The sequence below is a fragment of the Mustela nivalis genome (genome assembly GCF_964662115.1).
Source record: "Mustela nivalis genome assembly, chromosome: 5".
In the NCBI taxonomy this organism is placed as follows: domain Eukaryota; kingdom Metazoa; phylum Chordata; class Mammalia; order Carnivora; family Mustelidae; genus Mustela; species Mustela nivalis.
The window spans coordinates 25,824,290-25,848,209 of NC_139024.1; the positions used below are offsets into that span (position 1 = coordinate 25,824,290).

Sequence of the window (23,920 nt, forward strand, 5' to 3'; positions counted from 1 at the left end):
GAATTGTTTTATAAATAAAGAGCTGGGGAAAAGGCCAAGTTAACAAGTGAGTATCACACAGCTGACCTTCCTGTCACTTATGAAAGGCAATACCATATATTATTTCACTCAAGTAATATTTACCAATCCCTTTTATCTACTAGACTCTGGGCACAGAAATAAGACTTATCAAATCAGGGCTTAAAAGAAAGAGAACTTTCCAAATTTTGTCTCGTAAAAGGCAAAGATAACACAATTTCTTTGTATATAATCATTTTATCTACTTTCCATTTTTTACGTGATTCTTTGACATAGTGCAGATCAGAGAACACAAACAAAAGAAAATGCATCATTCCTCAAGGGAACTTTGAAGCAAGAAGAGATCATAGTCTCCAACTAAGTCATGTGATAAGCAACATATTGGCCGGCTGCTCAACCATTATTTCAAAGTCTTCACCCAGTTTTGAAATCCTAAAGGGCCACATCTGTCCTTGGCCCAAGCATACCATTCACATTAGTGTGAATGGGATATATTCTGACAGGCAAAGGGCAGTTTGTTGCCCCAATTCTGCAAGGAAAAAAAAACAACCATGATTCTCATTGACATTATCTTGGGTCCTGGCTTCTCATAAGCTAACTTATCTTATCTATCACGCACCTTGACAAATTTTCTGGTTCTACCGTCTGACTGCACAGTACTTTGGTTAAGACTCTGAGATGATAAGGGCTTTTGTTTGCATAAGCTTTTTTTTAAAGCCTTATTTGATATCAAGCAAATCCAGATGGAATATGATCAGAAAATGGTCAAGCTGAGCCTGGGAATGTTTACAAAATAATGGTGTCAGACAAAGACAACCCATTTTAAGAGAAGAACTATCTACCCTCAAATGTATCAGCTGGATCCACAGTTCACTCCTAGCGTGGGGGTTAGGGAAGCACCAGTGCTTCCTTAAATTTCCTATTCAAAGGTATCCTGCCAACTGACTGAAGTTGATGCTGTGGGGAAATAAGTGGTAAGTACACGGCACAAGGGAAGAGGTTCTTTGAAAAGATTATCCTTTGTCATAATAAGAAAGGGAATAAAACAAAAGAGAGAGAGCCATAGAGCCCAGAATATATGGTAACTCACTGTTGTAAGCAGTACAGCTTTCCATTTGAGTTAGTTTGTTTCCAGGAGATGGAAGGAAGGCACAGCAGAGAGGATAGGGGGAGAGACTCCCTGGCCTGGACCACTCTGATGGCGGCTCCCAGGGAGGAAGGGTGGACCAAGACCAAGACATCAGAGCCTGTCAAGTTTCCTAGCATGCTGCACATACGCAATGGTCTCCAGTTTGTAGAGCGTGATAATAGCTATGCCCAGTAACTGTCAGACCCTCTACAGTTCATATGGGTTTTCACGACATTGTTTGGATGCCCAACACACAAGATGAGGTATAAATTAGGAACTATTTGTTTCCATCTTATGGATGGAAATCCTGAGACAGAGAAAGAATTAGTAGCTTGCTCACAGTCACATGGCTAGAATGTGACAAAACTGTGTCTCAAACTCATCTCTTTGATTCTACATCCTGTGCTCTTTTCACAGGATCACAGTTGCGTAGCAACCTATTTGATGGTCTATTCCAGGGCATGGCACTGGCGTGTAAAGAATTCGAGTGGAATTGTGAATCTAGCATGTAAGACGAGGGGAGGAGGCTGACATTGGATGAGACTTCCAGTCCTCTAATGGCTTTAATGTGATACTCTCATTCTAGCCCCCTCAAAGAAAACTGGGCGAGACAAGTTCCTCATTGTTCCAATGATTGGATATTGAGCTGGCTACATGAAAATATGGAGGCAAGGGGGGTGTGTGTGTGTGAGAGAGAGACAGACTGAGGAGAAATGGTAGGGGACAGCGCAACTTAGATGCTTTCTGCTTCCTTGTTTCTTCAATGTGTTCAAAGGACAGGGAGAGAATGAGCCATTCCTGACTCTCTCTCACATTCAAATTTTCCCTCGTGATGAAGAAAACCGTTCTCTGTCCGCACATGTTACTAAAGCCTTGTCTCCTCTCCTTCCACAGCTGCTCTCATAATCAGAGCAGAGACAAAGTGGAGTGGTGAATCCGAACTGACCACAGGTTGGTTTCCTTCTCATTGCAGTGGATTCATCTTTTCTGTGCTGGGGGCACGAGCCCAGAGAGCCGGGCTGAGGCTGTGGCCAGCAGCGTGCAGTCCGGGAAGGGGGAATGACTGTGGCACTCGGCACGCATCAGCTGACTTGTAAAAGTTCCTGACAGCACACTTATTGCATGTTGTAAAACCCTCGGACATGTACTTGGGGAAAGCTCTTACGGCCACAACCACACTCTCTGCGCCCAAAGTTCCTTTCAGCCAAATCAGTGGCATCCGTGGTAAAGTGGATTTGCTTCTCAGGGAAACTTGAAAGAAATGCCAGTAAAATCCAATGCCCATGAAAGAATCACATTTCTTCAAAAGTAGGTAATGTTGATACCGGTAACATTATTCACTGGTATCAAAATTATTTCCCCTAAGGCTTCCAATGGATGATTTTTCTGGTAACAGGGATTGGTTTGGATTTTCCTTTCTTATGATCCTTGTTTTTTGTTTCTGCTTCAAACCTGCACATTCTCATTTTCACCCGTCCTTCCTACCACTCCACTGAACTGGCTTCTCCAGATCCCTAGGATCCCTTCCCTTACCGAGGACAGCCTCCGTTCCTTAGTTCCCCTTTCAGGCTTTCTTGTCCCCTTTGGCATGGTAAGCCCTACCTCCTAAAACTCTTCTCCATTCTTCTCAGCATGCTTTTCTGACTCCTCTTCATTCTCCACATTTGTAAGTCCATGGTGCTTTACCTTCAGGTTCAAGTTCATGGTCCCGGAAAACCTGATGCATGCGCACATGCATGCGCATGTTCCCACACACACAAAAACTTGACGCCAATGAGATACCGTCCACAGCTAATGGATAACCAAGTACTGGCAGGAATGCAGAGGACTAGAATTCTCACTCACTGCAGATGGGAATGCAAAATAGCATAGCCAATTTAGAAACAGTCTGGCAGTTTCTTATAAAGTGAAATATACACCTGCTGTACTACCCAGCAATCCTACTTTCAACTATTGACCCAAGAGAAATGAAAATTTATGTTTCCACAAAAATCTGTATGCAAATATTTACAGTGGCTTTTTTTTCATAGTCAACAAAAACTGGAACTGATCCAACTGTATAACCCAATTGGGGAACAGATAAGCAAACTGTACTATAGCCATACAATAGAATACTGCTTATCAATAAAAAAATACCTATCATACTCATCACAACTTGAATGAATCTCAAGTAAAGGAGGCCAAACTCAAATGGCTATGCACTATATGAGACTATCAATAGCTCACTCTGGAAAAACAAAAATACAGGGTTAGAAAACTGAGTGGCTGTTGCCCAGGAGCGTGGGTGTGGTGAGAGACTAACTGCTAAAGGGAAGGCAGGAATTCGGATTGGAATGGAAATACTCTAGATCTTGATTCTGGTGGTGATGAGACAACTGGATGTAGTTGTCAAAACTCAGGATGGACGTTAAATTTGGGGGTGAATCTTACTACATAAATTTATACTTCAGTGAACCTGACCTTTAAAAAAAAAACCCACACTTTTTTTCTCTGGATTTCAGGAGTAAATTTTCTACCATAAAATTCCTCTTTTTTTTCCCTTTTCTCCTCTCACTTGGTACTTTCTCTCTGGGCTCTCATCCTGGAGACTTCAAGCATAGTCTTCACACTGGTGACTCTAAATTTTATATCTCCTGAGCCCTGATTCAAAATATTTGCTGGTGATTCAAAAATTGCCATGTCCTGAACTTGAAATTCTTCTGGAGATGTTCCTTCCAGAACTGTACCTTCTCATGTGTTTCCTATATACTTCCTTAAACCTCCCGGCTCACAGACCACTTTTATTGGACTCATTTTTAATTTTTTTTTTTAATGCTCATATCCCATCAGTCACTAAGTCCTCTTAATTCTACTTTTTAATTATCTCTTAAACAACTCTATTTCTTCCCTTCTGTTTCTTAAGCTACTTCCCAAATCCATGCTGTTACAACCTCTCTTCCTCACACCTTTGTAATAACTCCCCCTACAAATGAACTCTTATCTCTTCTGTTCACACCTCGTTAACATGGCACAATGTGGGGTTACAGATTTCCTTGGCTCAAAAGCCTGCAAATTTTCTCACATCCTACAGGATAAAGTGTGATCTTAGCCTGATACTTAAGGCTCTTAGTAAAAGAGTTCAAACACCTTTTCTAGTCATATCTCCTACCACATCTTCTCCCACACAACCACTTCCAGAAACATCATCAATATACTAGAAGAACCCTGCCCCAACCTCAGCACTTGTATTCTCCTGGCTTGTGCAAAGTCTTGCTCTAGAAAATTCTTCCTTCAAAATTGTCTGGCTAGTGAAGAAATTTCTATTCTTTGAGATGTGGTCCAAATATCATAATCTCGAGAGTACCCACCCCAAGAATGCCTCTCAGAACTAATTACTTACTTCATTGTCATGCCTTTGGCATGTGTGTACATGTATATGTATGTGTGTGGAAATATTTTAATAGATTCAGTTACCAGATTAAAGGCATTTATATTATTGCTTGACCCTACTAGAGAATCAGTCACTTCAGGACAGGGACTATGTCTAACTCATTTTTATACACCCTACAGCTGACTAGTAAGGGCTTCTTTCAAAGAAGATAGTGAATATTTGCTGAACTAAATTTACTTTAATCCATCTTCTGAATTTGAAAGAAATTAAATTCCATAAGTTGAAATAAAGCTTAAATTAAGGCCCACATATCCTATAAACAAGACTGTGTCTGCTATGTAGACTGCTCTATTCCAAGTTTTAATCCGAAAGATAAAGAAAATCTGTGTCCCCAAATGTCTCCCCTCTTAACCTTAAATTGTACCACATGTCATTAGAACAGCAATATCTGACATTGAAGAAAGGTCTCCAGTACCCATGCCCCTTGGGACTGGTCTTCCTCAATAACAGTAGTAAGGCTATTAGACCTTTCGGATTTAAATCACTTGTAGGTTTCTGTATAACAATCGCTTGTTAAAATAACATGTATTTGCCTGAGGTTCAATACTAAAGGTTTCTCTATTCATTTTGGGTAAGGATGAGAGATTAGTTCTCTAAATGTTAAATAGAGAAATAAATAAGTAAGTAAACCTCATGGGTATCTCAAGCCTATAGTCAATCAACAAGAATCCACTGAGAATTTTCTATGAAACTAGCATTGTCCAAGATCATCTAGAGGGTCTGGCCATTAAGATATGCTTTTAAGGGAGCAAAACTAGTGTGGGACATGTCAAACACGACCGTCTTCCTGCTAAGGGTTGATAAAGAACCACTCATTTCGAGAAGGGAGAGCTCTCCATGGGCTGGCGTCATGAATGAGCTTTTCTAGAGTGAGGCCCACAGGTCTTGTGTGAGAAAAGGGGTTCAATGAAACAGCCAAAGTATTAGTTTCTTAGGGCTCTGTAATAAATTACCATAAACAGAGTGCCTTAAAACAACAGGATGTTTTTCTATCACAGTTTTAGAGGCAAGAAGTCTGAAATCATGGTGTCTATGGGGCCGTCTTCCATGCTGAGGTTCTAGAGATTCTGCTCCTTGTGTCTTTAGCTTCTGGTGGCCCCAGGTGTTCCTTGGCTTGTGGCAACATCATTCCAACCTCTACCTCCTACATCATACTGCCTCTTCCTCTTCTCTGTGTATCTGTTTTATAAGGATACATATGAATGCATTTAAGACCCACCTGGATAATCCTGCATAAGCTCCTCCTCTCAAGATCCTTAACTTAATCACATTTTTGGATATACATAATAATATTCACTCTTTTGCCGCGTAAGTTACAGAGTCCAGAGATTAGGAATAGGCACACCATTTTGGGGGCCACCACTCAACCCACCACAACCAGCTACATAATTTGCAGTGGCCAGAGCAAAATGAAAATGCCAGGCCATATTTGAAAACCAGGAAAACTGCTTAACTGCTTTAAGATGTCAAAATATTTTTTCTTTGGTGGTCTCTCTCTCCTGACTTGTCATGGTTTTTTATTTGCTATGTAATGTTGTCTTAATAAATGTAAATTTGTGCATGACTTTTATCAATCACCTTTATTCTGTGCAGTGAGTTTTAAATGCAAATAGAATAGCATCTAACTCATAACAGAAGCACCAGATTACACTATTTGTATTTCATACTAAAGCATGCATGTGTATTTCATTCTTGCTGGAATATCCGAATGCTGCACAAAACTACATCAGCTGTTTTTATTACAGTTCTTGATGTTCACACTTTCTACGGACTCTCTCTCTCTTTGCCTCACTGATGATTAAGGAGGTACTGAAAGGAAAAGGAACTCTGGGTTGCCGAATATTTCCTACTCTTTCTATATCATCCTTTTCAGCCCAAGTGTTTGGCGAATAGAGGGAAGTAATATATGCTGGAAAGGATGTGATAAGGCCATTTGGTAATTTGTGTTTCCTAGAGAGTCATGGCCTTGTTTCTCATCTGAAGCAAATTCAGGTTTGAATGGAAAGCATGGTCTCTTACGGCTGTCAGCACCATGACTTCCTCTATCATAGGCAGAGCACACTTACCTGGACCTCACTTTGAGTCTTGCTGAATGCCCAGGCTTTGAAGCACCACTGGAGTTCTGCGCCCGCAGGGCATCCTGGATGCTGCATGTGAACAGGGGGCAAGAAATAACAGACATAGAGAGTTCGTATACCTCTGCTCAAGTTCACTGCCATGTTCCCATTTGACTTTACTTCTAAAACACAAGTTCAGAGATAAAATGATTAAGAATATTAAAAATTAAACCCAGGGCCCCTCTGAGCCTGGGACCCTCCACCACGATAAAGTTTGCATGAGACAGACCTGCAGTGAGAGACCTTGTGACCCAGCTTTTCAAAGTGTGGTAGCAGCCTATCTGTGCATTGTGATCCATTGGTGGTGAAACTGGTTTAGACATGGGTCACAACCAGCTTGAAGAGACACACTAATAAATATAAATATTTATTATTTATAAATAATAGTGATTTATTTATAAAAGGGTAAGCATTATTTTATAAAACTTATAATTCAAATATGAGTATCTGCATCTCTCTTTCTGTGGGTCATTGAAACCACTGTCCTAAGGGCAGGCCTGTGGGTTCTGGAGTCAGACATTGAGATTTCAATCCTATTTCTGTCCATTACTATCAGTGACTAACTGAAAGGGCAACACTTAAATTTTTTGAGGCAAGTTTCTTCCTCTACATGAAGTTCAATTGAGATAAGTGAAAGTGGTAGATAACAGTCATAATGAAGTTAAGCCTAAACTGATGCTTTACTCATAATTTCATACAAATGACTAAGTAAAATTGATACTTGAGGATTCTCAATCCTATCATCGAAGATGGAATGAGTCTTATTTCCTGGTTTGCTCAAGTGCTTTGAAAGATAGGAAGTCTTTCTTGTAGAGTAAATACAGTCATTTACCTTGAATAGGTGAGTCACACACCAACCTTCCAAAGGTAGATTTTAACTTAAAACTTACATGTGATAACCAATCCCACTCACAAGTATCTGCATGGCCATACTATTCGTCATGTCTTATTACGAGAATGGATTTGCATCGTATTATGCAGATGAGCTTCTCCCTCTAAGAATATACGCCTCTATATGGGGTTCCCTCAAAACATTAAAAAAGTACTTTGTAGTTTCAAGAGTCATAAAAGCTAATTAAATATCCAAGTTTATCTATTAATCAGTGTGAAGCTGATGTACCTAGCTACTTTCATCAAATTGCCGTAGGATCATTTCCTGAATACTCCATGTTTGAAAACAATGGAATGTACCACTTGAGAATGAGAAAAGAAATACTGAACTGTCAGTAACCTCCCACAGCTTGGAATGGAAATAGAGAAGAAGTCATTACAAGGATTTATAAAACACTGGACAGGAAACTTTAATCATTGTGACTGTAACCTAGTCCATGATGCTTGACACTGAAAATGGTGTGACTGGGCTGTGCCTTCTTGAGAAGTTCCCTGCACTTGGAGGAAGAAGTCCAGTGATTGGGGTTTTATGTCATTTGCATTACGTAGCATTTGGTTCTGGTTCTATAAGGAAAGATGCTTGAGAGATATGGACTTTAGGCTCTTTGTACTCTTCTTAAAATGGCTGCCATCTTAGAAGATGTTTTAAATGTAACAAACCATCTAGGTCCAATGCCAACAATCATGTAATAAATCTAACATCTTTTTCAAACTTGAGTACCCTTGCTCTTAAAAATGTGTGGGTTTTCCTTTTTATATTTACTTCGTTTTATGTTCTTTGCACAAAAGAACAGAGATCTAATAGCTACCTCATTCATCAGGCAAGACATGGTTTCACTGATCACCACAGGGCTTGTGGTTTTAAGTACAGACCATTGACAAAAGGAAACCTCAGTCTCTGGGTGGGATGAGGACTGAAATGTGGGTGGATGTGAAGCAGATAGTTCCATTACCCTTCCCCCAAATGTGTGGACTGGGGAAAAACATATTTCAAACATCCCTAGACCAGGTTGCAGATTTTATGAGTGAAGGGAAAGTGGGATTCCTGAAAACACAAAGTAATTCAGACACATCTTTGGCTGCCAGAACTTACTTCAGACAAAAAGGTTAAAGGCAGCATGAAAGCAGGCAGCGGCGTTCCCAGAGAACCAGATGCTGTGGTGAAAATGCAGCTTGTGTAGATTTTACTCCAGACATCAATGTACGCACTGAACCTTTGGGGAGGTGAGAGAAAAAATAGGAATTAATAATTTCCAGATTCAAGGCTTCAGGGCACACCCTCGTCCACTGGCAATTAGTCAGTCTTTATTTTCTCTTCCTGTTCTGTATCTGTGCTAAATTGTGTTTGTAAGATTTGTTTAAAGCAGCTGATGTGTTTTCCCATCATTCTTTGGAGATGGGCTCCCTCTCTGTGGTGGTAAATTGAGCATTCCCGCTGAATTTGGGCTGAATGTGGGGATAATGATTTGAAGAGTGCCGGGTTGAATTTAGAGTCAACACCATAGAAAACAAAGACCATGTCTAATGATTCCTAGTAAATACACAGAGCAAAAACTTGCCAACAAGGGCTCTCCAACAATTAATTCATTGTTGGGTTAAAAAAAAAAAAAAAAAAAAGAACACCGCAACCCTTAGAGTTACTGGGAATTCAAAATGCCATATGGTTCTGATAGATCAATCTAGAAATGAAAATTTGTTTTCCGCTATTAGAATTTTTATCATTTTGGTTAACAGCACTCTCATCAGAAAACACTGGAAGGTGCTTATGTTTATCATCATCAAGAGTAAAATCTTTGTATTTGTGTATTAAGAGGGGAAGTCTACGGGCACCTGGGTGGCTCAGTGGGTTAAAGGCTCTGCCTTCGGCTCAGATCATGATCCCAGGGTCCTGGGATAGAGCCCCACATTGGGCTCTGCTCAGCAGGGAGCCTGCTTCCCTTCCTCTCTTTCTGCCTGCTTCTCTGCCTATTTGTGATCTCTGTCAAATAAATAAATAAATAAATAAATAAATAATCTTTTAAAAAAAATAAAAGAGGGGAGGTCTATATTGTCTTACCATTGTTCAAAATGTTATGAAAGAAAATCAAAATCAACAAACCCCCCCCCCCACCAAAAATAAAAGTACTCAACAGCAATGTTCTGTTGGGCTAGCATTGTGTTCTTAAATGAATTTGAATGCCCTTAGGCAGAACGTTCGTACATTCCCAGTTCACCAAAGACCCACCACTCCTCTTTATTTTTTTACTCCACATTTTTTCTTTTTTTTGTTATTATATTTTTTATTTTTTTATTAACATAAAATGTATTATTTGTTTCAGGAGTACAGGTCTGTGAATTGTCAGGCTTCCACATTTTGTCTTGCCCTTCTAGCCAATAAATGCATTTGAGTTTTACCTTTCCCCAGACTATCATGAGACTTAAGAGCAAGAATATAATTCTTATTATCACTATAAACTCGTGAGGATGTTTACAGTTCATTGATTAAAGGCTGCTGTAGTAACAGGCAGAAAATGTATGCAGTGAGCCAGATGGAAGATTTTTAGAATAGAATAATCACAGATGCTACACGGGAAAACAAACACCTTCATAAAAATGCAATAGAAAACTATTGTAAATGTCTAGGACCTGGGTCTGAAGTAAGGTATGGGTAAAGGTTACACTCCAGAGATGAAGAGGAGTATATTTTAAGAGCCTTTCTTATTGGGCATGCACCTAGAGGGATGGCGTATACAAATTGGCACTCCGTAACCTGCTTATTAAGAAAACATTTTATTTTTTAAATAAACACTTAAAATATGTTTCTTTAACAAATTGTAGATCAGTTGTTAGGTGTTGTGAGTTTCGAGTATGAGAAAATGTCAAATGAGTCATTTTGGATAAGTGGTGATGGATGTGTTTAGGTTGTATTACTTCTAATTGGTCTTGGCCATTCAAACACACTTGTTCTATATACCGAGAAGTAAATGTCTGAAATTTTTAAATTTGCTATATCCAGTCATTTGCATATTATTTCTTCATTTTTTAAATGTTATTTATATGATATAGAGAGATCTCAAGTAGGCAGAGAAGCAGGCAGAGAGAGAGGGGGAAGCAGGCTCCCCACTGAGCCGAGAGCCCGATGTGGGGCTCAATCCCAGGACTCTGAGATCATGACTTAAGCTGAAGGCAGAGGTTTTAACCCACTGAGCCACTTAGGGGCCCCCAGTCATTTGCATTTTAATTGAAAATTATAAACAAGGGTAGAAAAGAGTTTTCAATGTAATAATGAAAAAAATAGTTAACACTGTATTGGTACCTCTAAAGGGGTCCCGTTTTCATGTTGGGGAGGGAAGACTGGTTCCTACTACAAATAAAGAAAGAGGATTCAGCAGTATTAGGGATTTTTCAGAAAGCCCTAAAACCATTTTGATTTTCCTTCAAGTTTTGTTTTTGAAACATCCAGTTTCCAAAACATTTTCCCCCCTTAACTTAAGCCTTTGTTTTACAAAGGAAATTTAATTTAAAAAACATGTTTTTTTTCCTGAGCTTAAATTTGTATTATACAAATAAAGACAGATTTTTGTTTGAAAATAATTCTTGCTTGCTTCTACAACTATGAAGGAACTCCAAAAGGCTAAGTTTATGCATTTTCAGAGGTGAATATCACAGAGGTTAAAACATTTTAAATTCTGTACTCAGGCCAGATTTTAAAGCATTTTATTTATTTCTTATTATTATTTACAGGTCTTCCTTGACCTATAATGGGGTTAGGTCCCAATAAACCCATTGTGAGTTGAAATATTGTAAGTCAAAAACGCATCGAACACACCTAACCTACCAAAGATCATAGCTTAACCTAGCCTACCGCTGCCTGGGACACTAACATTAGCCTACAGTTGGGCAAAATCCTCAAACACAAAGCCTGTTTTATAATAAATGTTGAGTAGCTCATGCAGTTTACTGAGTGCTGTACTGAAAGTATATGGCTGCATGGGTACAAATGGTTTTAAGCTCTCAGTTTGTTTCCCCACCAGGATGGTGGAGCAGAGGGAGCAGAGGGCGGCTGTGGCTCTAGCAGTCCCGGCATTGTGAGAGAGTATCACGTTGCACATCGCTAGCCCAGGAAAAGATCAGATTCGAAATTCAAAGTGTGCTTTCTCCTGGGTGCCCATCGCTTTTGCACCATCATAAAGTCGACAAATCCCAGGTTGAATTATCTAAGTCGGGGACCTTCTGTATTTGATTCCCAGGAGATGAGTTTAAAAAACAAAAACAAAAACAAAACAAAACAAAAAATACCTATCCATCTGGAAGGGATGTAGTGAAAACCTAGTGCGAGGTCACTTTGGGAAAGTATAAATTGGCAAAATCTCTGCTTAGTTTCCAGGGTTTCTCGCTGGGGAGGGAGCAGATTAGCCTAATGCTCTGGTGTTACAAACCTCTGCTGAGATGCAAGCAGCAGACCAGCAAGCCCTGAGTGCTAGGAGACTAAGTAAGCATCCTATTGCCTCTGTGTATCTCCTCGTGATTAACTGTGTACCACGCACTGGTACACATCAGGCAAGGTCATGCATCGTAGTAGAACCGCTCGGGAGAAATTTTTCTTTCAGAGAGCCTTTTCAAGTTGTCTAATAATTTCTCCCGTCCCTGCCTCACCCTCAAAACCACTGCGTGCACACATAACAATGTTTTCCATCCATGCATTCACTGTTTCACCTGACATTTGCTGGGCATCAAAAGTGTGCCTGCCAGGTGCCATCCTAGGCACTGAACATGCTACAGGAGATGAAGGCCTCTTTAATCTCCAGAAGGTTACACCATTTTAAATGTTACCACAAGGCAATGAATCACAGCCTTACTAGAACATAAACGTAGCCTATCTTTAGGCAGGCTTATCTCAGAGACATAGGCATCTAAGCACTATTTCAAAAGCAAATGGGTCAGCATTGGATTGGGGACAATCAGGATGTCCCATGAGCTTGCCAGTGTGCAGAGAGCAGGACAGCGGACTGTGGGTTCTCCTCCTCTTCTGTGGCCCCACAACAGAGGCCCTCATTCCTGGGCATAGCTCAGCTGAGCTCTGCTCACATGCCCTGGTGATGATAACACAACCCCCAAACACAGCTTCTTTTCATGCACAGGCAGAGGGAGGTACACAGAGTCACCCCAAGGACAAAATGCAGAGCAGACCTTTTCCATCTGCTCATTTTTACTTTTGGTCAGAATCAGATCCCCTGACTTCCTTTGGGGCACAGTATATAGCTTTTCCGCAATCCTCTCCTTTTGCTACATGGTAGTTTGTAGGTTGCTATCTGGAACGGATAGTTTCCATTTTTGGCGGCCTGGCGATGAAAGACTATGTTGGGAGAATGCCCAGTTTTGTGAATATTGGGGGGGGCGGCTCAGGGAAGGAGAAGAAGCCCTTAGCTCTTCCTCCCCCCACCCTGAAGCCAAGGAGCCAGCATGAGACCGTAACACTGTGAAGCCGAGACAACTTCCTGGGTTAATAGAACCAGCAGAAGCAGCATCAAACATCCAGTGGCTAAGGTGTCAAGGCCATGGCTAGCCACATGGATGCCATGGTCTGAGCTGGTTCTTACATCATTACAGGTTGAATTTTGTCCACCCCCCAAAAATGTTGAAGTTCTAACCCACAGTACCTGTAAATGGGAACTTATCTACAAACAGGGTCTTCATGATCAAGACCACGGAGTGGCCCCTAATTTAATACGACCATGTCCTTACAAAAAGAGGAAATTTGGACATAGACACACACACAGGAAGAAAAAAGCCCAATCAATGTGATGCGTCTACAAACCATGAAATTCCAAAGACTGCCAGTAAACCACGAGAAACTAGGAGAGGAACTTGGAGCAGATTTTCCCCTCTCACCCTGCTGATACCTTGATCTCAGACTTCTAGCCTCAAGAACTTTAACAGAAATTTTTTTTCTGAAGTCCCCCAGTTTATAGTACTTCCTGACAGCTGTCCTAGGAAACAAACACATGCATTTTACCCAACCTGGTTTTCCAGCCTTTTTGTTGGTTTGTTATATTAATGTCTTTCTGATCAATTCCTTTTTTTTTTTTTTTTCTTTTTTTTCTAACTAGAATTAGTCTCTTCTTTGTTCCTTTGGACCCTAACTGATATCTCTTTCAGTATCTATTCTTCCCTTTCGCCTTCCCAGCAGCTCCACCGGAGGTACTGGGGAAACTTGCCTCACCCCAGGAACCAGGGCGGAGCACACGACTTCTGCTTAGCCAATCAACAAAGTGATGGGCTCTTGTGTGGGTAGGTCCCAGAAGATGATCTAATCATGGTGACATGCCAGACATTTTCTAGGAATGCTGAGGCAAAGATATTCTGTTTCCTGCTGTGCATAAATGAAGATCTCTGTAGCCTAGCAATTCTGGCGAGCTTACCTCAGAGAAAAGCCAACCATGAGAGGCAAGAAAGAAGGAAAAAAAGAAACCCCATACCTTGGAAGTATCATTGACCCACTGGGCCAGGCCAAACCTGATGTCAGTTCTCCCTTTGGGGAGACATTTAGTTTTCTTTATTATTTAAGCCAGTTCGAGACCAATTTTCTGGCATCTCCATCCAGAAGCATCTTAACTGATACACCCCATTTGTAGTTTACATATCATTCCAGAATTTCCATATGCCTCTAAGTTATGTGCTGCTTAAAATATTATGTGTCTAATTTTGGAATGAAAACACTTTAAAAACAATGCCAATCAGTCATGAACAGACCATTTTAAGTGAGCAGAGAGGTTATTACTTAACTCCTGTGGATGACGGTATTGACCCAGAAGGAAATAATAATGGAGTTGACGGTGGTCATGGCTATAGCTTTTCACATACCCACTGTATGGAGGCAATTTGAGGAAGGCTTCTGTGAAATAGAAACCTCATACCTGGGGCTTGAACAGTACATTGGAGTTTGCCTGGCACTTTGGATCTTCGGGACAGTAGGAATGTCCAAAACCAGGACCAAACTCCTCTCTTCCTAACCTTTGTTCATATCTGCCTGTTCCCTGAGTCATGCAACACAGGGTACAAGAGGTCCTGTAATCATAGCCTTGCCCATTCACCAGAACAAAAGAAATGAATTTGGATCTCCATTTGCCCTGAGTGGGGTAGGGTGAGAACCACTTCCTCTTCCTGGCAGGGTTTATGAAGTACCCTGGCTACTCCTTTGTGTGCACTGAGTCATGGTTCCCTCTCTCATCTTCCAGCACTAGTCCGTTAGTTCATGTGGTTGGAATCGTATCTTGGGTCCTCATTTACACTCTAGCCTTCTGTTGTATTGAAAGATTCCAGAACCTTTAGCCACTTGCTGTTCAGTGGTTCCCTCTTAGCACTGAAAGACCTCCCTGAATCTGACTCTACCAACTGCTAGAAAATAAGTGCAACCCCCACCCAGAGACTCCTGCAGATTTGCCCTTCCTAATTACTAAACTTGACTTTTAACTGTGAATTCTAGCCTACCTGCTGTCTGAGTTTAACCCGTAGCGCCTGAGGTAGAGTTCCACTGGCTACCCTTCTTAGAAGATGACCCCACTGCTGGCAGCTCTTTCTCCCAGGACCTCCAGGAAGAGTAGCTGTGCTCTAGTCCCTACCCAAACGAGAACTCCGGCAAGTGTCATAGCTGAAGTTATACTGGTTATGACCTTGCTTCCAAAAGACCTCTCATGATTTTAGCTCTTCTTCTATCAGGTCCTGGGGGTCCAGGTTTCATTCTCTTGAATCCCGTCTGTTTCTCTTTCCTTGTAACAGCACCACTAACCTGGGTCTCCTGCTTCAGAATAATAAACACTCATTATCCAACGCTATTTTCATGTAAGAGCCCCAGAACCCAAATATTTACCACTCAGTTAAGGGGCAAGAATCCTTGGGTATTTGAAATCAGAAAACAAGCCAGATAAAAAGTGTGCATCTGAATGAAACATGTGAATGAATGCCTAGGGGAGTGACAACAGAGGGCTTTGAAATAAAGAGAACCCCAGATGTGCAAGGAAGATACAAGACTTCTGAGACTTACGTGAGAATCACTAGTCACCATTATAGTCCAACAGCACATAGTAGCAAGAAAAGATCATTAGCAAAAATGGCTATAATGAGCACTAGGAACCAATAAGAGAAAAAAGGATAATTATGCCATTTTCATGTCAATTATCACCATCTAGGTATATCACTATAAAGATATCATTAAATATTTCTGTATTATATACATTTCACTGTTGCAATCTGGTATGATTTCTAGCAGTTATAGTATCAAATTTAAGAAAAATAGGGATGGTTGCTTAAAGTTATATTTGATTCCACTGATAAGGAACCACACACACTGCATATTACAGAGATCAGCAAAGCTATCTGCCTGGAGTTCAGAAGGTAAATGCATATGAGATAGTCCTATAGGGCAGGATGGGTGTATGTTTCTGAGAGTACAGATGCTAGAGGTGGCATCTAACTGAGTTGGAAAGGAATTGTTTTTTGAGATTAGATAGAATTTAGACAAGAGAATTAGGAAAAAGGGACAGCATCATATAGGACGCAGAGCAAGTGTGCTAGTTTTTAATGCTATTTTAGTTCTCCCTCCCTTTTTTCCTCTGTCTGCCTACTGTTAATCCATCTGGGAATAGAAGAGAAAAATTGTACTTCGAGAACTCTCAACACAAGATTCAGAGACTCAGCAGAGACTAATACTTACCATGTTTGGTCAACTTTAAGTGTGTTCTTTTCCCACACTACGCAGACAGGATGAAATAAATGTCTGTCACCAAAAGAGCCCCCTTTTCAGAGGACTCGTTTTTATAAACAGTCATCTAACTTGTTTTTTGTTGTTTTTTTTTTCCCCTGAATTTGGAAAACTGGAAAGTCCATGCTTTTCTTCATTGACAGCATGTTGGTTGGGAAGTCATTCCAGATTTATTACAAAATGGAGTGACATTTCCCAGAAATATGGAATCTATTTTGACCATTCCTAGCATTGCCACCTTAGCAGGATATCTCATTTTGTTTTTGCAACACCCATGTCTGGATGAGGGCTAGGAGTCTAGGGTCCCACACCAAGAAACTTGCAGACTCTGGCTTTCTTTGTGCTGAATCAGGAAACAAAAATGTCACTTTTTGTAATTCTGGGTTTATCCTATTCTCTCCTAGCCAGATGTACATACTTTGAAAAGACTGTCTTCTTTTTTATCAACCAAAAATGTGAAAACAATGGCTTGCTTAAATGATATTATATGGAGAATATTGAGTCTATTATGGGCATCCCTTGATGTAGTACAACTTCCTAATGAATGGTCACTAATTAAGAAGCTGCAGAAGGAAAATTTATTTTATGATACTGGGAAAGTTTATTGTTGAAAAATCTATTTGGATATTTCTTCTGAGCCTAATGTTCGTGCTGTTATAGGTGGAGTGATTCTTGCAAAGGTTTTCTTTGCTTCTCTGACTTGGACATAGAGATCTGCTTTGTTGTGCTTTGTTTCCCACAGAGATACTTGCCAAGTTTAATCATGACTAAACTCAAGCCAGGTTCATTTAATGGACTGCCTTTGACTGACCAAAAGATTACTCTGATCGCAAACCTTTCAGCTAGTTGTGTATTAAAGTTTAGCTTAGAATGACAAGAAATGGGAGTGGGAGTGCGGGTGGGAAGTTTGTTCCTTTCACCATTTCACAATGAAGAGTTGGCCCCGTGCAATTTCTGTGATCTCGTCTCACATTGCCTCTCATCTTAGGCAGCTTAACTTTGACGTTTATAAGACAGCACATAAAACAAAAATAAACTATTTCGACATTCATTTAAAAATGTTTATTAAGGGGTGCCTGGGTAGCTCAGTGGGTTAAAGCCTCTGCCTTCAGCTCACGTCATGATCCCATGGTCCTGAGATCGAGCCCTGCATCAGGCTCTCTGCTCAGCAGGGAGCCTGCTTCCTCCTCTCCCTCTCTCTCTACCTGCCTCTCTGCCTGCTTGGGATCTCTGCCTGTCAACTAAATAATTTTTTTTTTAATCCTTAAAAAATTAATTAATTTTTAAAAATGTTTATTAAAAGTCAACTCTGGATAACTTTTGTTGCTAGAGATATGGTGTCAACAAGATAGGCATGGTCCCTCCCTGGTACAGTTTTCAGGGAAAGGAGGAGACGGGCTAATAAATGAGCAGAAACACTCAAGTGTGGTGAGTTTTGTTCGTTATCCATAAAACAAACTGGGAAGCAACGTTAGTTACCAAACAAGGTCGAAAAATTTTAAATAATCTAATTCTCCTTGAAGAAACTTTACACACAGACTTTTTCATGTGACGCTTTTTCCTTAGTTTAATAGCAGGTAGCTAAGTTTTTAAACTATGATAATAACAGTAAAGAAAAATGTTCTGATGCATGATTATTGCTTAGGATCTTTTGAAAGAATTTATACATGATACTCAGAGAAGGCAATGAGATAATGCCTATTAGGAATTTGACATGGAATAAATGGAAATTTAGTTTTTATCAGAAAAGCAAAGCTGTAACTATATAATTGAATAAAACCAAGAGCAGAAGAAGAAATAGAGCGTGCTTTAATCATATAGCAATTTTGAAATAACTTCTACAAGCCAGTTGAAATTTAAAAGCTAGATTTCAGCTCATGTATTGAGTTTTTCTTTTTCTTTTTTCTTTTCTTTTCTTTTTTTTTCCTTTTTTGGAAACTGCTTGGAGCATTCGAATGGGAGAGGCAAGATCCAGGCCTCCCCTTAAGTAGTTCATTGTCAGTCCAGTGGTAGATAGTAGGCAATACAGCCATCAGGTTAGGAAGAAAAGGTTCTCCGTAGTCAGTAAAGAACATTTGTAAAACATAGCTCTTAAAAGCACATGCCTGCTTCATGATTAATACAGATTGGCAGAGCAGAGAGTTTGTGTAGGAGACAAACTAAGAGACAGACAAGAGGGAAGTCAGAAAGTTTATTACTTTATTTATTTATTAAATAAAGTATTAGAATTTCAACATGAAACAGAAAGCTTTCACGCCCTGGGAATGAAGCAGCGGGGTGACACCATTAGTCCATTTGTTTTAGAAAAATCTTTCTGGTGGCATGTGAAGAATGGGTCACAGAAAAGACTAGAATCAGAGACACAAATAGGAGGCTTTGGCAATAAGTGACAAATGGCCCAGTCCTGAAACTTGATGATACAAACAGAGAAGAAGGGATGGTCTGGGTAATTGATCGGAAGTGAGGGTTGAGAGGATGCTTCCGGATTAAGTTGGAAGGTGGGGTGGAGGGTGAGACATGGACAGAGAAAGTACGAGAAGAGGAGTAGGTTTTGGTAAAAGATAAAGAATGGAATTTGGACGTTTGCATGTAAGATACCTGTGGGTAGAGAATTCTGGAAGTGGGACACATTGGCCTGGAGCTTTGGAGAAGAGATCTAGACTTGGATTAAAAGAAAAAAAAAAAAATCATGTGAGGGAAATCCCCCAGCAAGAGCAAGTGAGGGAAAAATGAGGGTCAGGGAAACAGGCCTGGTAAACACAGACATAGCAGGCCGTGGCAGTCAAAGAAGAATTATAGTAGATGACCAAGAAGTCATCAGGAAAGATGGGGGTCATGGAATCTTAGAGTGGAGAGAATTTCAGAAGGGAAATATGGTTGATACTGTTAACTGCCATAGAGAGTGAGCAAGGTGGGTCATTGGGTACTTTGCCAGGGACCATGTCAGGAGGAGGGTGGGGGCAGAAATCAGCTTGCAGGCAGGGGGAGGTGTACATTGGAGGTGAGGAAGTAGAAACAAGAAGTGTGACTTGTACGAGGCTCTGCCTTTAGGATAGGAGAAACAGCTTGGTAGATCTGCAGACCTACGTGTTTATGTTTTGAGGTAACACCACCCGTGCACACACCTCAAAAGAAACACTGTCATTTGTTTTATTGCTCTAGCTTAAAAGCAATAGAATGATACTGACACAGAAAATTCTAACAATAGACATCCCAAAGTTTTCAATAGTTCTTCCCTCCCTTCTTTTCTTCCTTCCATTCTTCCTTTTATAACTCAAGAAGATAGAACAAATGATCTCCCATGAGCAGGAAGAAATACAGTGATGCAAAGGAATTAGATGCAAATGAGAAATTTTGGAAACAAATAACAAAAACATCAGATAATGAAATAATACCAATTTGTAATCCCAAATCTACGTACAACTATGTGCTTCATTTTGAGAAGACTTCATCTTTTAAATGGAGGCCTGCTTTTTTTTTTTTTAAATGAATAAAAATCTTTTACAAATATGTTCTGAAGGAAATGTACAGGAATAAAAGTGAACCAGAAGGAAGAGAAGACATGATACGGTATGAACAAAGGCCAAAAATGCTCTTTAAAAATAGTCATTTTCTGTTCATTCTCTCAGCAATAGAAGAGACTTTAGAATTCATTAACGCATTTTACAGATGAAAAAAATGAGCCCAGCAAATCAAATGACCTGTCTAATGATAGGATCAAGATAATAACCTTTATGTCTTCATATCCATCCAACCCTTGCCACCCCTAAAAGATTTCCTCTTCCTGAAACAATGCGAGTTGCTACTGGTGATGAAAGGAATATCATAATTCTGTCCATTTAACTCCCAGAGAGTTGCAACAACGAAAAAGGCATACAAAGTGCATTGATCTCCAGAAAACTAAACTGTACTCATTGAAGGCTTTTGTCTTCTCCTAATTCTGGCCCTTAGTGTTTACATTTACCTCTTCATAGTTCCTTAGTTCCTCTCTGTATTATTATTCTACATCTATCATCTAGTTTACAATGTTTGGATCCCTCACTTTATACACAGACACAGACACATCCCTTTGCCTCATGAGCCTATTTCCCTTTCCATACAGCTGTCTTCATTTTGACCAGGTCGGGCTTTGGTTCTACCTGGTCACCATGTGTCATGGGTTCTCTGCACACAGATGGCCTTAGCTTCTTTACTTAGGGATAGTCCCTGTCCCTAAGCCTTGTTCCCACAATTCGTACCAAGGCCAACCTCAAAGGACCACCATTTAAGGGTCCTCTGTGGATTGGAAACAGGAGGTTTTAGCACATGTTTTCTGTACTGGTTCTATTTCTGAGAGTTCTTTGCACATGACATTAAAATTGGAGATACTTAAGGGGGAAAGAAAAAAGAGAGGAAAATAAGAACACCCTTAAAGTTAGTCCTGCTGTTGACAGAAAGCAGAATTAGACTTTGGAAGATGTCCATTCCTTAATATCTCATATTGCTCTCATTTGTAGTGTAAAATGATGCAACTCACATTGTGCTTTGTCCAATAGTGCAATTAATCCCCATGAAAGAAAGAAATGAATCACCACAGCAAGACTCTTGCCTCCCAAATGACTCTTTCTCAAATTAGAAATGAGTAATTATTATAAGGATAAATAACTATGAGTTTCTCAGAATAGATAAATTTTTCTCAAGTCATGAGACAGTGCTCACAGGATTCCCCTCTCCCAAATCCTGGAAACGTTAAGCTTCTGACACCCCCATTCTTGCGTTCAGGAACTGAGACATTTAAATGGGCATCAGTGGAAAAATCCACATTGGCTCACAGGATATGAATACGGTTTCCTTGCTTCAAGTGGTATCTTAATGGGAATTGTGTTTTGCACTCCAATTAAAGAGGCCAAGCCTTGGAGAAAGGCTCTAACTTTCAATAGCTGTATATAAATAGAGTACGGGAGTAAACAATCATCTTCCCGCTTTCCCAGGCCAACCTTCAGGGGCATCAGACCACAGGACCCATCACATGAGAAATGCCACTCGTGGATTACCACTGTCGTTTCCATCTTAAAAGTTGGTATTTATCATTCAGTCAAGAACATAATGTAAGCGAAAAAAGAAAGATTGCTCTTCATCGTGATAAAGTTAGTCCAAGGCAAGTGCCACCTTTTTTTGGGAAAACAGATACTCTAAAGTAATTCAGATGTCTTCAGGAGAAAAGTCATTTATCTTGCCTCTTTGTTCTTATAGGACAAGCTCACTTTCAAGCTCAGGTGTCTCACGTCACTAGGAAATGTCTTGAAAATTTGCTAAAATCGGCAAATGAACAGGCTAATGTCAAGCAAATTGCTACCCAAGATTTGATCAGAACATATTGAGCATAGATGAAGAACATTCTCTATCAGTCACGCATTGTTCACTCTGGGCCAAGCTCGATGAGTAGAAGCTGAGTCTCTTGGTTGAGATCAGCTGTCTCCAGGAACCTGAGTAACTGTCTCTAACCCACTGTGTGTACAAAGAGAAGAAAGGCTGTAGGTAGCCCCAAATGTAGGCAAACACAAGAAGACTGTCTTCCTGATAACCTGTTGATCTTATACGACAGCCAAACTACAATTGAAAATGGGTCCAAAACTCTCTTCTAAGTAAAAGCATTAAAATTTTAGAATAACAAAATTAATACCATGCTGGGGCAGGGATGGCCTGTGAGAGGGGCTTTCCCACTATCACCCTGACCTCAAAAGACTGTAGATAAACCACAAGCATTGTGATTTCTCTCAGAAGCACATTATGGATCTGTCATCCATCATCTAGCTAATTGTTTAGAAAGTGATTTATATTTCAGTCTAAAGTATCTTATGAAGATAAATATATATATATGTATGTGTACATATATACACATACATATATATATATGTACATATATATATGCTATTCATTGTGAAAGAGTTGTTCTTGTTTGTGCTTAGTTTCTTTCTCTTGATGTTTACAGGTTTTCCCCCCTCCTATTGAGTCAGATTTTGTAAAACAAGTCTATAATCTTCCTCCCTACCCTCCACCCCAGTTTGGATGATTTCACAGACCCTCCTTCACCTCTGCTTTTTCAGACTTAAGAGTACTTTCTTATTTTGCTTTTCAGACACTTCACTGGCAATATCCAATAATCCTATAAATGTCGAAATCTCAGAAGTAGGGCACGGAATTTTTTGCTCACTTCTTGGTAGATAATCCTTATGGTAAACATGGGGATAATAGTCTAGAGATAGAGAGAATATACTGCACTGTTTCTGAGGAACATTTCTAGGGATCATGGCTTGTTTCCTTACCATACAGGGCAGATTCCTCAGTTTTATGCAAAGTCTCTTAAATTATCAGCCTCCCTCCTCCCCTTACCCCATTTTTGTTGCAGTTAAAGACAACAGTTATTGTGTTATTAGAGCACGTTAGAACATTTCTTCTTTACATATAGGATCTTCTTCCAACCTTACCACACCTCTGAGAAATGGGCATGATTATGTACATCTTACAAATGAGCAACAGAGTCTGAGAAATGGCTTCAGACACATGCCAAAGGTCACAGAGCTAGTAAGTGGTAGGACTGGGATTCAAACCCAGGGCCCTCTGGATACCCAGTGAAGTAGCTAAACTTAATTCCAGCCCTTGCCATTAGGGGAAGTCTTATTCCTTTCGGCTGACCATCATCTTTTAGGATATGGGTATATCCTTACATTCACAGTCCCTTTACACCAGCTCTGCATTTTAATTGTCTTAGGATAAAACTATAATCACAGAAATATATCTGTTACATCTGTCTCTATAGCTTTTTCTCTGCTTGGCGATCCTGTTGGGAATGAAATCACAGCACATTCACCAGCATTAATCCCATCTGAGTGAATGTGAATGGCATCAATGTTATTAATTTAAAACGTGGGATGCTACCAGTTTTCAATTTGGACGGTTGAAATTGTATATATGGCTATTTTCCACTTGTAAATTCAGGCTTTTATCCCTAAGAAGCATTTGAAAGGAGAGAAATAAAAATACTATTGCTAAATATTTGGGGGATTATTTTGAAAGTCAGTGAAAACAGAATCTTTCATTTGTTTCACTAATGGTGGGAAGGTTTTCTTTTTTATTTTCCTGAATAGGTCCCCTGGGAATGAGGGCACATAACACAAAATAATATTCCTTTAATTAATTTTCCAAAAGCACTATTATTTCCACATGGTGACATCCATCTCTCTTTTCCAAAATGTCCCAAAAAGCTCCCCAAACAGATTCAACACAACTCAAAAACATAAGGGATGGCTTATTTTGACTTCCGTACTAAAGTCTAAAGACAACTTTTTAAATGATGCACAGGCATAAAATTGTAGGTTATATTCCCAAATTACAATAATTTTTAACATTAAAATAAATTTCTCCACTTTCTTGGGTCTTTGACTGTGAAAGTGTGAACTCATCCGGACTCTTCATTGTCAGGGGACTTGGGGTACAAGATGGCAGCTGGCTGCTGAGCAGAAAGCCAGGCGCTAAGTCTGAATTTTGAGCTATCAAGCATTGCTAAAACATCTATGCTCTTCAATAGGTGTGATATCAAGCAGTGTCCCTTACAT

General features: G+C 40.0%; 1 protein-coding gene across 12 annotated transcripts in view; it reads left to right on the plus strand.

Annotated features, from left to right (window-relative positions):
* The window catches only part of LOC309864762 (uncharacterized protein), a 468,381-nt gene that overhangs the window by 313,427 nt on the left and 131,034 nt on the right, over positions 1-23,920 (plus strand). For 2 of the 12 annotated variants that reach the window (XM_082730554.1, XM_082730546.1), the window contains exon 6: positions 2,042-2,090. The exons of 9 other annotated variants lie outside the window; for them this stretch is intronic. In XM_082730554.1, coding sequence (XP_082586680.1) covers positions 2,042-2,053 — 12 coding nt within the window. In that variant the 3' untranslated portion in view covers positions 2,054-2,090. Of the gene's footprint in view, positions 1-2,041; positions 4,500-23,920 lie in introns of those variants that run through there. One more of the 12 variants, XM_082730552.1, reaches the window with a different exon arrangement.